Source organism: Vanessa atalanta, chromosome 27 (genome assembly GCF_905147765.1).
Source record: "Vanessa atalanta chromosome 27, ilVanAtal1.2, whole genome shotgun sequence".
NCBI lineage: Eukaryota > Metazoa > Arthropoda > Insecta > Lepidoptera > Nymphalidae > Vanessa > Vanessa atalanta.
In genome coordinates, this window is record NC_061897.1 from 6,212,207 (window position 1) to 6,225,418 (window position 13,212).

The 13,212-nt window shown below is 34.9% G+C and overlaps 3 protein-coding genes across 3 annotated transcripts; 2 read left to right on the top strand and 1 right to left on the bottom strand.

The window, feature by feature from the left end:
* The first annotated feature begins 1,568 nt into the window (after positions 1 to 1,568).
* LOC125074140 lies at positions 1,569 to 6,149 on the top strand. The gene has a single exon (XM_047685367.1). It carries the CDS (start codon positions 1,569 to 1,571, stop codon positions 6,147 to 6,149), a length of 4,581 nt encoding a protein of 1,526 aa, XP_047541323.1.
* Positions 6,150 to 7,264: 1,115 nt separating this feature from the next.
* On the top strand, positions 7,265 to 9,168 carry LOC125074313 (probable methyltransferase-like protein 25). The gene is made up of 3 exons (XM_047685608.1): positions 7,265 to 7,653; positions 8,141 to 8,675; positions 8,750 to 9,168. Exons 1-3 carry the CDS (start codon positions 7,306 to 7,308, stop codon positions 9,121 to 9,123), a joined length of 1,257 nt encoding a protein of 418 aa, XP_047541564.1. The 5' UTR covers positions 7,265 to 7,305; the 3' UTR covers positions 9,124 to 9,168.
* A 1,394-nt stretch (positions 9,169 to 10,562) lies between these two features.
* Positions 10,563 to 12,328, bottom strand: LOC125074240 (gastrula zinc finger protein XlCGF57.1-like). Its single transcript, XM_047685517.1, has one exon. The coding sequence runs from the start codon at positions 12,232 to 12,234 to the stop codon at positions 10,648 to 10,650; it is 1,587 nt and encodes a 528-aa protein (XP_047541473.1). The 5' UTR covers positions 12,235 to 12,328; the 3' UTR covers positions 10,563 to 10,647.
* Between the last annotated feature and the right edge of the window lie 884 nt (positions 12,329 to 13,212).

Here is a 13,212-nt window from a genome sequence, read left to right on the forward strand (position 1 = left end):
ATAAAGTTCTGATTAAATTTATAATATTTACAATGAAGATAAAAAAAATTACATGAACTTTTGCGGCGTATAGATAGTGTCCAATCGATTTTGTGATTTATATTTTTTTTAGTTTACCATTTTGTAACTAGATGGCGTTAGTAGTACATTGAATCACGCTATCATTTGGTTTGGTCAAAAGTATATAGTCTCAGTATGGAAAATAAATAAACACCTATACGTTCCGGGAAGTGTGTTTCATTTTAGCATGCACATCACTTCCCCTGGCTTTGTGTAGACACATAAACATATGGTCCATACGAGCCGGATCGTTTTTTGGAAGAAAAACCTTGGTACACTGACAAGATCCATACAGTCCATTTAAGCATCAATAAAAATTACAAGTGAGGAATATACAACCATACCAACGACAGTGGCGCCCCCTGACGAACATACGAGGAACTACAATACAAACACTGGTGGCGTAGTCAAAAAGCCGCAATAGTGGCAGTGGCGCACCCTGTCATTTAAAAAACCTACAGAGCAGCGGCAGCGCAGTCTGGTGATAAAAGTGGTAAAGTGCAAATAAACTGTGAGTACGCTAATTTGAACCTTACAAATAGTGCATAATTAACTTTGAAAATTTTACTTGAAATCTTGAACTTGCAATTTAAAAAGTGTTAACGTAAGACTTAGAATAATTTCTCAAAAACTGGAGAGACGGGGAACCTATGCCCAAAATTTTACAAGTGTACAACTGTAAAACACTTAGAAAAAATTTGGAACCCTGGACATAGAATAAATTCTAAACTTAGAAAATTGCAACTTTACATGGTGTGAGACATAGTAAAAACTTTAGTGATTTAGTGGGTTACAAACTTTAAGTTGAAGAAATCTGGATTTACGTCTTTATTTGTCAAATTTTATCGGGTTAAGCGTTGTTAAGTTTATATAATTTTTAGCAATGGAATCTTATGCACAATTACAAATTGATTTATATAATAATATGTGTAAAGCTTTTACAAACTTTAAGAAAACTCCAAAGGTAAGACTTACTGAAGAATATGGGGAAACACGATTAGAAAATTTAGAAAAACAGTGGAATAGATTTACGGACAATCATTCAAAAATTGTAATGTTACCTAGAGATGAAATTAAATGCTCGGATTATCTTTCCAGCGGTTGTTACGAAAGGGTTGAAGAGTTGTATTTAGATTATAAGACAGAACTTAAAAAGCTTACTAAAACATGTAACGTATCCAAAGAGTCTCAGTCTAGTTCAAACACAAAAGAGTTTAATGTTAGACTTCCCAAAATATCCATCCCTGTTTTTAGTGGCAAATATACAGAATGGTTCTCGTTCCGAGATCTTTTTGTTTCTTTAGTACATAATAATCCAAGTCTGGATGATGTTCAGCGGTTACATTATCTAAAAACTCAACTTCAAGGTGAGGCAGAACAATTAATAAAACATATCCCCATTACAAAAGACAACTACAAAAAAATGTTGGGATTTGATAGAGAATCGATATAATAACAAGCGATATATGTGTAATTGTATCTTTAAGCGTTTGTTTGCTCAACGGGTAATGAACCATGAATCGTCCAGTGGTTTAAAAGATCTTCTCGATACTACCTCAGATTGTATGCATGAGTTGTCAAATTTAGGTATTAATGTTGATTCATGGGACCCTATTGTTATATATGTTGTCAGCTTGAAGTTGGACGCTGAAACTCGCAAACAATGGGAATTACATGCTAATAGTTTAAACGAAGATTTACCTACCTTAACCCAATTTAAAGATTTTTTAGAAAGTCGTTTCCGCGCCTTGGAATTTATGGAACCTTCAAAAAATAAAGCTAAATTAACACCAAACGCTTACCAAACTAAGTCCTTACATGCCGCTTCAGATGTTAGATGTCCTCACTGCACCGAAAGTCACAAGTTATGGTCCTGTGGTAAATTCGCCAAGGAAGATGTAAACGTACGTCAAGACATTGTTAAGTCATTAGGACTTTGCTATAATTGCCTTGGCAATAATCACACCGGAAAAATATGCCGTGTACCAACGACATGCCGTATTTGTAAGAGGAAGCATCACACACTTCTTCATGGCAAAGCCAGTTCGTATACAGTGACAGTTGCAACAGATATAGATGAATCTGATGCAACTGAAAATGAACAAGAGGAAACTTACCCGGAATCGTCAAACCTGACGAATGAGGTCACTAATAGTATAATTAGTAATTTTGCGACGAAACAGACACGTACACAAACATTATTAGCTACAGCTCTGATTAAGGCTGAATCCAAAAACGGAAGCCCTCAGATACTGAGAGCTTTGCTTGATCAAGGATCACAAGCGTCTTTCATATCTGAAGCAGCGGTGCAACTTTTAGGAGTAGACAAAATTGATGCAAGAAGTTGCATCTCTGGGGTGGGGGGAGGTCAAGGTGGCTTAACTACAAAGTATGCAGTTAAGGTTAATATACAGTCACTTCATGACACTTCATTCCAATTGCAAGTACAAGCTCACGTTTTAAAAAGAGTTACTTCTGTTTTACCAGAAAGAAAATTTGTTTTACCGTTTTGGGCAGATCTAGGTCAAATTGATTTGGCAGATCCGCAGTACAATCTCCCAAATAAGATCGATATATTATTAGGAGCTGAAGTTTATTGTAACATTCTAAAACAAGGTTTAAAGAAGCACCCTACCAATTGTATGATCGCACAAAATACTTACCTTGGATGGGTATTGTCGGGTCAAGTAGACAATAACGAAAAATTAGGTAACTGTCTCAATGTGGTAGCGAATCATGCCAAGCTAGAAGAAAACGAATTACTGAAACAATTTTGGGAATTAGAAGCCGAGCCAAACATGGTGCTCGAGAAAGTCTTCACTCCAGAAGAGGAAGAATGTGAAAGGCATTTTGCTACTACCACCTGTAGAGATGAGACGGGTCGATACGTGGTAGAATTGCCTTTCCGTCGCACAAAAATTTTTGGTCAATATGGAGATACGAGAAAAATAGCCGTAAACAGATTAATAGCATTAGAAAAGAGATTATCGAAAAATCTTGATCAAAAAGAAAATTATCAAAAGGTTATAAAAGAGTACATGACCCTCGGTCACATGGAACCAGTAAGACATGAGTCAGCAGAAAGAGAAGGAAATGAGAAAGTCTGGCTACCCCATCACGCGGTTATTAGACCAGACAAGAGCACGACGAAGACTCGTATAGTATTCAACGCTTCGGATAGAAGTGCCAATGGTATATCTCTCAATGATACATTAATGGTCGGGCCTACGTTACAATTGGAACTACGTCAAGTTATCATGCGATGGAGACTGCATCCAATTTGTCTTACGGCTGACATTATTAAAATGTACCGTCAAGTTAAAGTAGCCAAAAGGCACGTAGATTATCAAAGAATCGTATGGCGTGATGATTCGCTATCTGAAATAAAAGACTTTCGACTATTAAGAGTAACGTTTGGTACATCCTGTGCGCCTTATTTGGCGGTCAAAGTTTTACAGCAAATCGCTATAGATGAAGGAGAAAAATATCCGTTAGCAGCAGGAAGAGTAAAAACCGATTTCTATATCGATGACCTCATGACCGGATGTCAATCTGAAACAGAAGCAAAAGAAATATATAAACAAATGAATGACTTATTAGAAAAGGGTGGATTTAAGCTACAAAAGTGGACTAGCAATAGAGAAGAATTGATGAAGTGGTGGAAGGAAGAAAATATAGGAATAAAGGATAGAGAAATAAAGGAAGACAGTGTAACTAAAATTCTTGGTCTTACCTGGAATCGATGCTCGGATACATTTCATTATGTAGTAAAAATGCCTACAGAGATGCCTGAAACTAAAAGACAAATTATCGCTGAAATATGCCGTTTGTACGATCCTCTTGGGTGGATAGCTCCGTGTGTAGTCACAGCAAAGGTTTTTATACAAAAATTGTGGCTTGCAGGACTTGACTGGGACGTTAAATTACCATCTGAACTTTTGCTTGAATGGAACACCTACCGGAAAGAATTGTGCAATTTGAGTCTCTTCCAAATACCCCGCTGGGTTCAAAAGGCAGATAGCGACATACAGGTAGAGTTACATGGTTTTAGTGATGCATCGACTGTAGCGTATTCAGCCGTCGTATATCTAAGATGTATTACAGCTCTAGGTCAGGTTGAGTCTCATTTATTAAGCGCTAAAACTAAGGTAGCTCCAGTGAAACAAGTATCTGTCCCTCGCCTCGAGTTGTGTGGAGCTGTTTTGCTTACCAAGTTGCTGGTTGAAGTGTCTAATGTTCTCAAAATAGATAAAGCTAATTTACATGCTTGGACAGACTCTACGATTGTTTTGGCATGGTTAAGCGATCATCCAAGCCGATGGAAAACCTTCGTGGCAAACCGGACATCTGAAATTCTTACGCGTTTAGATGCAGCTCAGTGGTCTTATGTCAAGACGAAAGATAATCCTGCTGACTGTGCGTCACGAGGTGTAAAACCAAGTGACTTGATTTCTGACGAGTTGTGGAAGTGTGGGCCAGCTTGGCTACGCAACAACAAAATAGAATATATGAAACCATTGTCTATATGTACCAAAACGGATTTAGAAACGAGACTTGTAAAAGCACACATGGAGGTCATAAACCCTAACGACGACGCTGAAGATTTAACCCTTAAATTTTCATCATTGCGAAAATTAATAAGAACTCTAGCGTACTGCCGAAGATTCCTAAGGTTGAAAAATCCAAATGTGTCTAAGGATACACCTTTACCATATCTTACGGCCACAGAACTTCAAGACACACTGATCAGCTGTGTTCGACAACATCAATTTCATTTATTCGCTGATGAAAGACGAAATCTTGTGAAGTCAATGAATGTCGGAACTAAGAGCAAGATAAAAGCTCTAAACCCATTCCTCGATAAATTTGGACTGTTACGAGTAGGAGGTCGAATGGAGAATTCCGAGTTACCAGACAACAGCAAACATCCTATTATTATTAACGGAGACTCTCATATAGCCAAACTTATTGTCACTGATGCTCACGAGAAGACATTACATGGTGGTCAGCAGTTAATGTGTAATTTAGTTAGAACCAAATATTGGGTCACTAACTTAAAAAACTTAGCCAAAAGAGTAATTCATACTTGTATTGCTTGTACAAGAAATGCGGCCAAATTTCGAACTCAGTTAATGGGTCAGTTACCACCTTGTCGGGTAATACCTGATAAGCCGTTTGCAAACTCAGGCGTAGATTACGCGGGACCCATTGCCATACGTACATCAAAGGGAAGAGGCCATAAATCTCATAAAGGGTATATTTGTCTATTTGTTTGCATGGCCACGCGAGCTGTCCACATTGAAGCCGTTTCAGACCTCACGACAGAAGGATTCTTAGCTGCTTTTAAGCGTTTCGTCGCCCGAAGAGGTCGCTGTAATCATTTGTGGAGCGATAATGGCACTAATTTTGTCGGGGCCTCGCGCGAGCTTAAAAACTTATTTTCACACGAAAAGTCGTCTATTGGAACTGAAATCGCAGCGTTACTGGCCAACAATGGTACAGAATGGCACTTCATTCCTCCGTATGCCCCAAATTTCGGTGGACTATGGGAGGCAGGAATAAAAAGCACAAAGCACCATCTGCGCAGAGTTATAGGCGACTCTACCTTGACATACGAAGAATTGTCCACGGTTCTAGCTCAAATCGAAGCGTGTCTCAATTCGCGACCACTTTCAGTTACTGGATCAGACCCAGACAATGCATTACCTTTGACACCTGGCCATTTTTTGGTTGGCGAGCCATTGTTAACAGCCCCTGACCACAGTTATGCAAATAAATCAATAAGCTCACTGCGTCGTTGGCAACTAACACAAAAAATGTTGCAGTGTTTTTGGAAGAGATGGTCTCAGGAATACTTGACCCATTTCTTTCAAAGATATAAATGGAATGTAAAAATCCCAGAATTGAAAATAGGAGATGTGGTTTTGGTGCGTGAGGACGGTTTACCTCCTGCTAAGTGGCTTTGTGGAAGAGTGGTAAATCTTCATCCAGGAAGAGATAAACTCACTCGAGTAGTTTCTCTTAAATATAAAAACACAATCGTTCAGCGTCCAGCTTCGAAGGTTTGTCCCTTACCACTTGCAACTTAAGGGCGTTTCCCTTCCTCTTTAATCTTTACTAGAGTTTTAATTTTTTTTTTTTATAGGTTTAAGTTTTGTTTTTGTCTTCTTTTTCTATATGCATAAGATGTATAATTTTCTTTATCTAATATGTATAAATTCGTATATTTAAGTTAGCTGTTACTTTAGTTCGCTTATATAAGTTATTTTGTCATTGTGATGGGCATATTGAAGGACTATTTAGTCCTTGGGGGCCGGTATGTCCAATCGATTTTGTGATTTATATTTTTTTAGTTTACCATTTTGTAACTAGATGGCGTTAGTAGTACATTGAATCACGCTATCATTTGGTTTGGTCAAAAGTATATAGTCTCAGTATGGAAAATAAATAAACACCTATACGTTCCGGGAAGTGTGTTTCATTTTAGCATGCACATCACTTCCCCTGGCTTTGTGTAGACACATAAACAGATAGCAATAGGGTGAGAATGAGAAATAATGATAACCACAGCTATTTTATATTATTTTCTATTGACTTAGCTTATATAATTATTTTTCGAGTTGGTATCAGTTACCAGAGCAATTCTGGTAAATTTTGAAATAAGGAAAAAATCGTATGTAATTTTCAAATTGGATGATTTGGTTATTAAAATGATCATGCTTTATTAAGTTTTGAGCTAAACAACAAGCATTTATAACTTGGTTAAAAAATATTTTTTATAATGGGCTTATCTGGCAACACAAACTGGAATATGAATGGGACTCTGAAACGACGAACGGACATGACCCTTGAGAGCGCTAATTTTAAATATTATAGCGCTAAGAATAGATTTTTCTATCCATTGTTTTTTATAAATTCGTCTAAAATATGCCTATATATATGAATATTAAAACGCATAACATAATTAAAAATGGTCAAATTTCTTACGCATCCATGCTTTTAAATAAAAGTTTTATTTAATCAATTCTTAGTTTAATGGCTTAAAGTTTTATTTATATTTAATGGTTTTAAATGTCAACTTTTCAACTTTTTATAAATTTTCGAAAAAAAATTGCAACTACGCCGTATCTCAGTTGAAGCAACATAGAAAGTTGTTTGATATTTAGTTGAATCTTTGAATTTTCAGGAGGCAGTATGGCGCTACCAGACGGCTTCGAAAACCCAATCGAATATTTTGAAGAGTGCATGGTATTCTTTAAAAAATATCAGCATCTATTTAAATATCCCAATACCGATATTTTAGTAAAAAACATTTTAGATCAGATTCAAGTTGATTTTTTAAATAACATAGATGTCTTTGCTGATGATTTTGATCTTAGTACAATACGTAGTGACTATTTAACGGATTTTTATCGAAGATTAAATAAATTGACAGTGCAATATGTTGAATTTGAAAATAAAGATTTGGAATTTTTAATCGATGTGCCGCTGAGTGTTAAGAAGAAGCACGAAATAGCGTACTTAGCTAAAGAAATCGAAATATTAGCAAAGGATTCAAACTGCGAAACTGTCGTCGATTTTGGGTCAGGATTGGTAAGATTTTAAATAATTTCATCATCAAATCTTCTCTATTTTTATTCATGCACATGTACTAAGGTAGATAAATAAAACATTTTATTTTAAATTTTGCATGTTAGGTTAACTTTTTTGTAATTGAACGTTTTCTTTATAAGATATATATGTTACTGTAATAGCTCGAACTACGATAAATCTTAAGATTTTCCAGTAAAACCTAAGATTTATCGATTATGAATGGTAAATGTCCATTAAACTTTGGGATTCGAAGTTTTACCATTATTCACTTGGTAAATCTTAGAATTTACATGTTAGGTTAGGTTGGAATGGTGAAAGTCCGAAAAAGTCGGCCTTTTATAATAAATACTTACATTTACCAACTCATGTCGGTAAATCATAGGTTTTACTGGAAAATCTTATGATTTATCTTAGTTTGAGCTTTTACAGTAACATATATATTTATAATTAAATTTCCGTACAAAAAATAAAATGTTATTCATTTTAGGGATACTTGGATCAGCAAATATTTAAAACGACGGGTTATAACGTTTTAGGTCTAGAATGCAATGAGACGCATTACGTTGGTGCTAAAAAACGTCAAAGGAAATACCACAGTGATTCAATTGATCACGTTAAATATGTAAAACATACTGTTAATGAAGAATCATACGTAAATATAGATGAATATATAGAAGATAAATTTGTAAGCTGTAATAGTTTTTGTATAGCAGGCTTACACGCGTGTGCAGACTTGACCATAGACGCGATGAATATATTTTTGAAAATGGAAAAAGCGCGCGCTATTCTAATAATGCCGTGTTGCTATCATAGAATACTTGAAAAAACTAGTTGTAAGTTTAAAAATTTTCCACTAAGCAATGCTTTAAAAGATATATATGAAAAATACAATGGAAGTGATTATTTGACGGTGCCGTTTTTGAGGTTAGCAACACAACCTCCGAATGCTTGTAAAGAAAAAATGGAAGACTTGGTTTTTAATTTGCTAGCACGAGCTGTTCTACAACTTTATAGTTCTGAACGTGAGTATAAATTATGCTCATTTTTTAATTATTTCTAATTTAATTTTACTAAGCTATATACTTTTTTTTTGCAGACAATTGTCAGCTTAAAAGAAATAAACGTAAAGCAGTAAGATTGAAATCAATCGGAAATAATTTTGAAGAATACATACACGATGCTATTTCCGGCTATAGATTAATATGCAATAACACAGACAATAGCAAGAATAGTACAATTTTGGATACTGAACAATTGTCTAGAATATGGCGCGAAATTCCTCCATTGACGTTTAAAAAGGCCGCCATTTTTATTTTTCTTCAAAATGTTTTGCAACCGGTTTGCGAAAATTTTATTTTATACGACAGATTATTTTACTTACAAGAGAAAGGAATAAAAAAATGTAAATTTAAGAAAATCGCTAATGAAAATATATCACCTCGTTGTTTAGCTTTATTGGCTCAAAAGTAGTTGTTTTTTATCTACTTCACTTGTTGGTAGGGCTTTGTACAAGCCCGTCTGGGTAGGTAGCACCCACTCATCAGATATTCTACCGCCAAATAACAGTACACTGTATTGTTGTGTTCCGGTTAGAAGGGTGAGTGAGCCAGTGTAATCACAGGCACAAGGGACATAACATCTTAGTTCCCAAGGTTGGTGGCGCATAGGTAATGTAACGAATGGTTAATATTTCTTACAGCGCCTTTGTCTATGGGCGGTAGTGACCACTTACCATCAGGTGGCCCATATGCACGTCCGCCAACCAATGCCATAAAAAAAAATATAGCAAATATGTATCTCACAGGTTACAGCCGCGTTGGCCCGGTGGTTGGAACTAGTAAATTTTAACCAATAGTTGTTAGTTAAAACGGAAATAATTAAAATTAAAGCATCACAGTTTTTCAATTGTTATTTTTTTTATAATTCACCTCTTGCTTGACGGTGAATATATAGAAGAAATAAATATTGAGGAAACCTGCATGTATTCGGTTAAGATCTGCCATATGTGAATAAAGTAATAAATCAGCTCGTATTGGAGCGTGGCAGTATAGGTAAGCCTTAAAGCTTCCTCAAGAGGAGAGGTTTTAGCCCAGCAGTGAGACATTAATACGCTGTTACCTTTCGTAGCTAGGTCATTCCTCTTTTATGAAGAAAGATTTAGAGTATACCTATCTATATTTATATTTAAACGATGAGGTTTCATTCACAATAGGTAGATCATACCGTCAGGAGGAGATGAATCGTAATTGCAAATAAATCACATAAGAACTATTTTTTGCTCGGATTTGAAAACGCAATCTTCGGCTGCGTAGTATTACATTGGGCCATAAAAAAACATTTAAATTAGAAATTTTAGGGCTCTTCCTAATTGAGAATGTTTTGCTGTATTGTAACTGTTTATAAACGAGCATTACATAAATGAATGAGAAGAACTTACAGAGCGCATCCTGTAGTGATACTATTTTCAAATGTTTTTTAATAATTTAGTAAGTTTATTAGAATATTATTGACTATTTGTAACATTACATCAGTGAGACAGAAGCATTCAAGTAGGTAGCCTCGCAAAATTCGCTGATTTTGAAATAACTTGACACCAAAATCATTTGTTTTTTTTTTCAATAATTCATAAACGGTCATAATTGTTCAATATCACTGTTTCGTGCGATATTGTACAATTATAAAATTGGATAATTACATTAGACGAGTGCTGTCAGTAAGGGACCGCCCTTATATGTATTTATTAAAGATCATTTTAATCTAGATCAATAATAGATAATACTGTATGTACTAGAAAAAATATAAACAACCTTTGTGAATAGTTACTTTAACCTTTCAGAGTGATATGTGTCATTTATAAATAAATATTTGGTATAAAGTTTCATGGGATAAAATAAACATATTTCTTAAAATATCGCCTTTTAATAGAAAACCATTCATTCAAATTGATTTGTACATAATTTATATTGTCTTTTCATATATTAAAATCTGTTTAATTTAATTATTTAAAAGTTCTATATCCTCAGATGTTGTATTTATGTTAATGTCGTTATGGTTAAGTTTTGGCCGACCTGGTTTCCTTGATCCTTCTAAAAGTTCCTTTTTCCATTCATTCGTTTTATTTGTTTCTTCGTACATAATCATTTCTCCAGTAACTGGATCAATCGGATAAACTCCCTTTGGTGTGCGTTTCTTCTTTGCCATGTTCGTACCATGTCTTCTTTTCATATGTTTGTTATAATTTGGCCAATTAGTGAATTGTCTTTCACAAAGTTGGCAGGAATATGGTTTGACTCCAGTGTGCTGACGTATATGTTGATCTAGTATACTCTTGAAACGAAAACCTTTGTTGCAATATGAGCAGACATAGGGCATGGTGTCAGTGTGTATAATACTATGATTCATTAGTTGTTTCCGCAAACGAAAACATCGACCACACTGATCACATTCAAATGGTTTGACCCCGTCATGAATGCCTACATGCATTCTTAGTTGTCCCGGTGTTCTGAATCTAAACTTACAAATTTCACAAGGAAAAGGTCGAATATCATCATGAAGCATCATATGTCCAGCTAAATTCTGCTTACTCAGAAATCTTTTGCCACATTTCTCACAAGTGTGATCCCGTTTACGTTCAGTATGAATCAATAGATGATTTGTAAGAGTTCCTTTGTATTTAAATGTTTTTTGACAGATCATGCAAGTAAGACCGTCGTTTAAGTTTTGTAATGCCATGGGGGGTAGCTGCCTTATTCGTAAATCTCTGTTGAATGTGTTGCTGTGCTGATTAAGTTCCTCAGAAGATTTAAATGTTTCATTACAGCCAGTGCAAATATGTTTTGTTTTAATATGTGTGTTATAGTGTATTCGTACATGTGACGTTTTAGAAAATTTCTTGTGACATTTGAAACAAGACAGTTTTAAGTACTTTCGGTGACGTTTTACATGTGCAATGAAGCTATCTAGTTTTAATTTACGTATATTACAATCTGTGCATCTGTATGGGTTGCAGCACTCGTGGAACTGCAATGAGTGGATTTTAAGTTCATCTATAGAGGGGAATAGTGTTTCGCAATAAGCACATTGCCATGAATAATCCTTCCAGGACATTTTTAACTGAGCTAAAGGTAAACCGTCCAGATCATGGATTACTTCAATTTTGTTTCGCTTCTTTTTAACGGGTTTCTCTGATTTGAGGTCCGTTTGGGGAATTTGACCGTCACTTTCCGATTTAATTTTTATGTTAACATCCAATACCGGTGAAGATGATTCGTAAATGTCATCATCAGACACACGATTTTCTTTTTTTATATTTTTGATTTCAGTTAAATCTTCTAAAACTTTTTGTGCTTTTTCGACCTCCCAAATGAAATCAAACGATTTATCAAGAGAGTTAATACACGTTAAACATACGGTACAAGGTAATCTATCCTCTAACGTATTGAAATTCATGTTTATGTTAAATCTGTTTAATTTGTTTATTACTGATTCACGAGTTTCTTCCTCCATTGCAAGGTCTACGAGTTTCGTGCTAGATTTTAATGTGGCACAAAGACGACAGTACGCATTTTCCACGCCACTCATGTTTTAATAAAAATAAAATTATACCTATCTGTTTATTTTTTAGCGAATTTTCACATATATTTGACGTTTTCTATTTTGCAAACATTTTTGACAAATCTCCATTCTCAAATGGCATTTGATAATTTTGACAACATCGTTACCGAGATACACGTACTTAATTAAATCACAGCGTACTAATAAAATGAGATAAAAATATAAGAAGTATAAGAATTTTTTAATACATAAGTTTTCATATTAAATTAATTATATTAATGTTCCAAAACTGATATGAAAAAGTATGTTTTTTTTTTATGTTATAGGGGGGGGGGGGGCAAACGAGCAGGAGGCTCACCTGATGGAAAGTGATTTCCACCGCCCATGGACATCTGCAACACCAGGGGGCTTGCAGGTGCGTTGCCGGCCTTTAGGTTCCTAAAACTTAAGAGATGAAAAAAATGAAATGAGAGAGGGTAAAGAGCAGTTCCCGAGACTTACCACCCAGGTGTAGGTTGTTTAAGGTCCCTTTGAAATGCACATCAACACCTATCTTCACTGCTCGTGTTGCCCTCAAAATTTGGTAGCAAAGCTTTGTACATTCGTTCTAATGTAGAACTTACTATAGATCACGACAGGCCAAAGTTTTTTAGGTGATCACAAAAGATTTTGCTGATATAATATATTTAATAAAAAATCGTTTTAACTTTATTTTAATTGTTATAATTGTAATATTATTAATTTTTCCTACCATGTGATCATTTTTTTTTACTTTGTCGTCAAATTAGAACCGCTTAAACAGAATGTATATATTAATCGTACATGTCGTGTTTGCTTTAATATAGTTGTACATTTAGAAAGTCATTAGTATGTAAATTAATAAATTGTATCATCAAAATGTAACAACTGCTAGCAAACCTAATAATTAAATAAATAAATAAATATACCTCTGGCTCTTTTTTTATTCAGTTTTCATTTGTGTGTATAAACGGTTATGTTAATTTG

Coding starts and splice junctions, on each gene's coding strand:
- LOC125074240 (XM_047685517.1), bottom strand. CDS start 12,234: ATGAGTGGCGTGGAAAATGCGTACTGTCGTCTTTGTGCCACATTAAAA.
- LOC125074313 (XM_047685608.1), top strand. CDS start 7,306: ATGGTATTCTTTAAAAAATATCAGCATCTATTTAAATATCCCAATACC. Junction 7,654..8,140: donor TCGATTTTGGGTCAGGATTG/GTAAGATTTTAA, acceptor TATTCATTTTAG/GGATACTTGGATCAGCAAAT. Junction 8,676..8,749: donor ACAACTTTATAGTTCTGAAC/GTGAGTATAAAT, acceptor TTTTTTTTGCAG/ACAATTGTCAGCTTAAAAGA.
- LOC125074140 (XM_047685367.1), top strand. CDS start 1,569: ATGAACCATGAATCGTCCAGTGGTTTAAAAGATCTTCTCGATACTACC.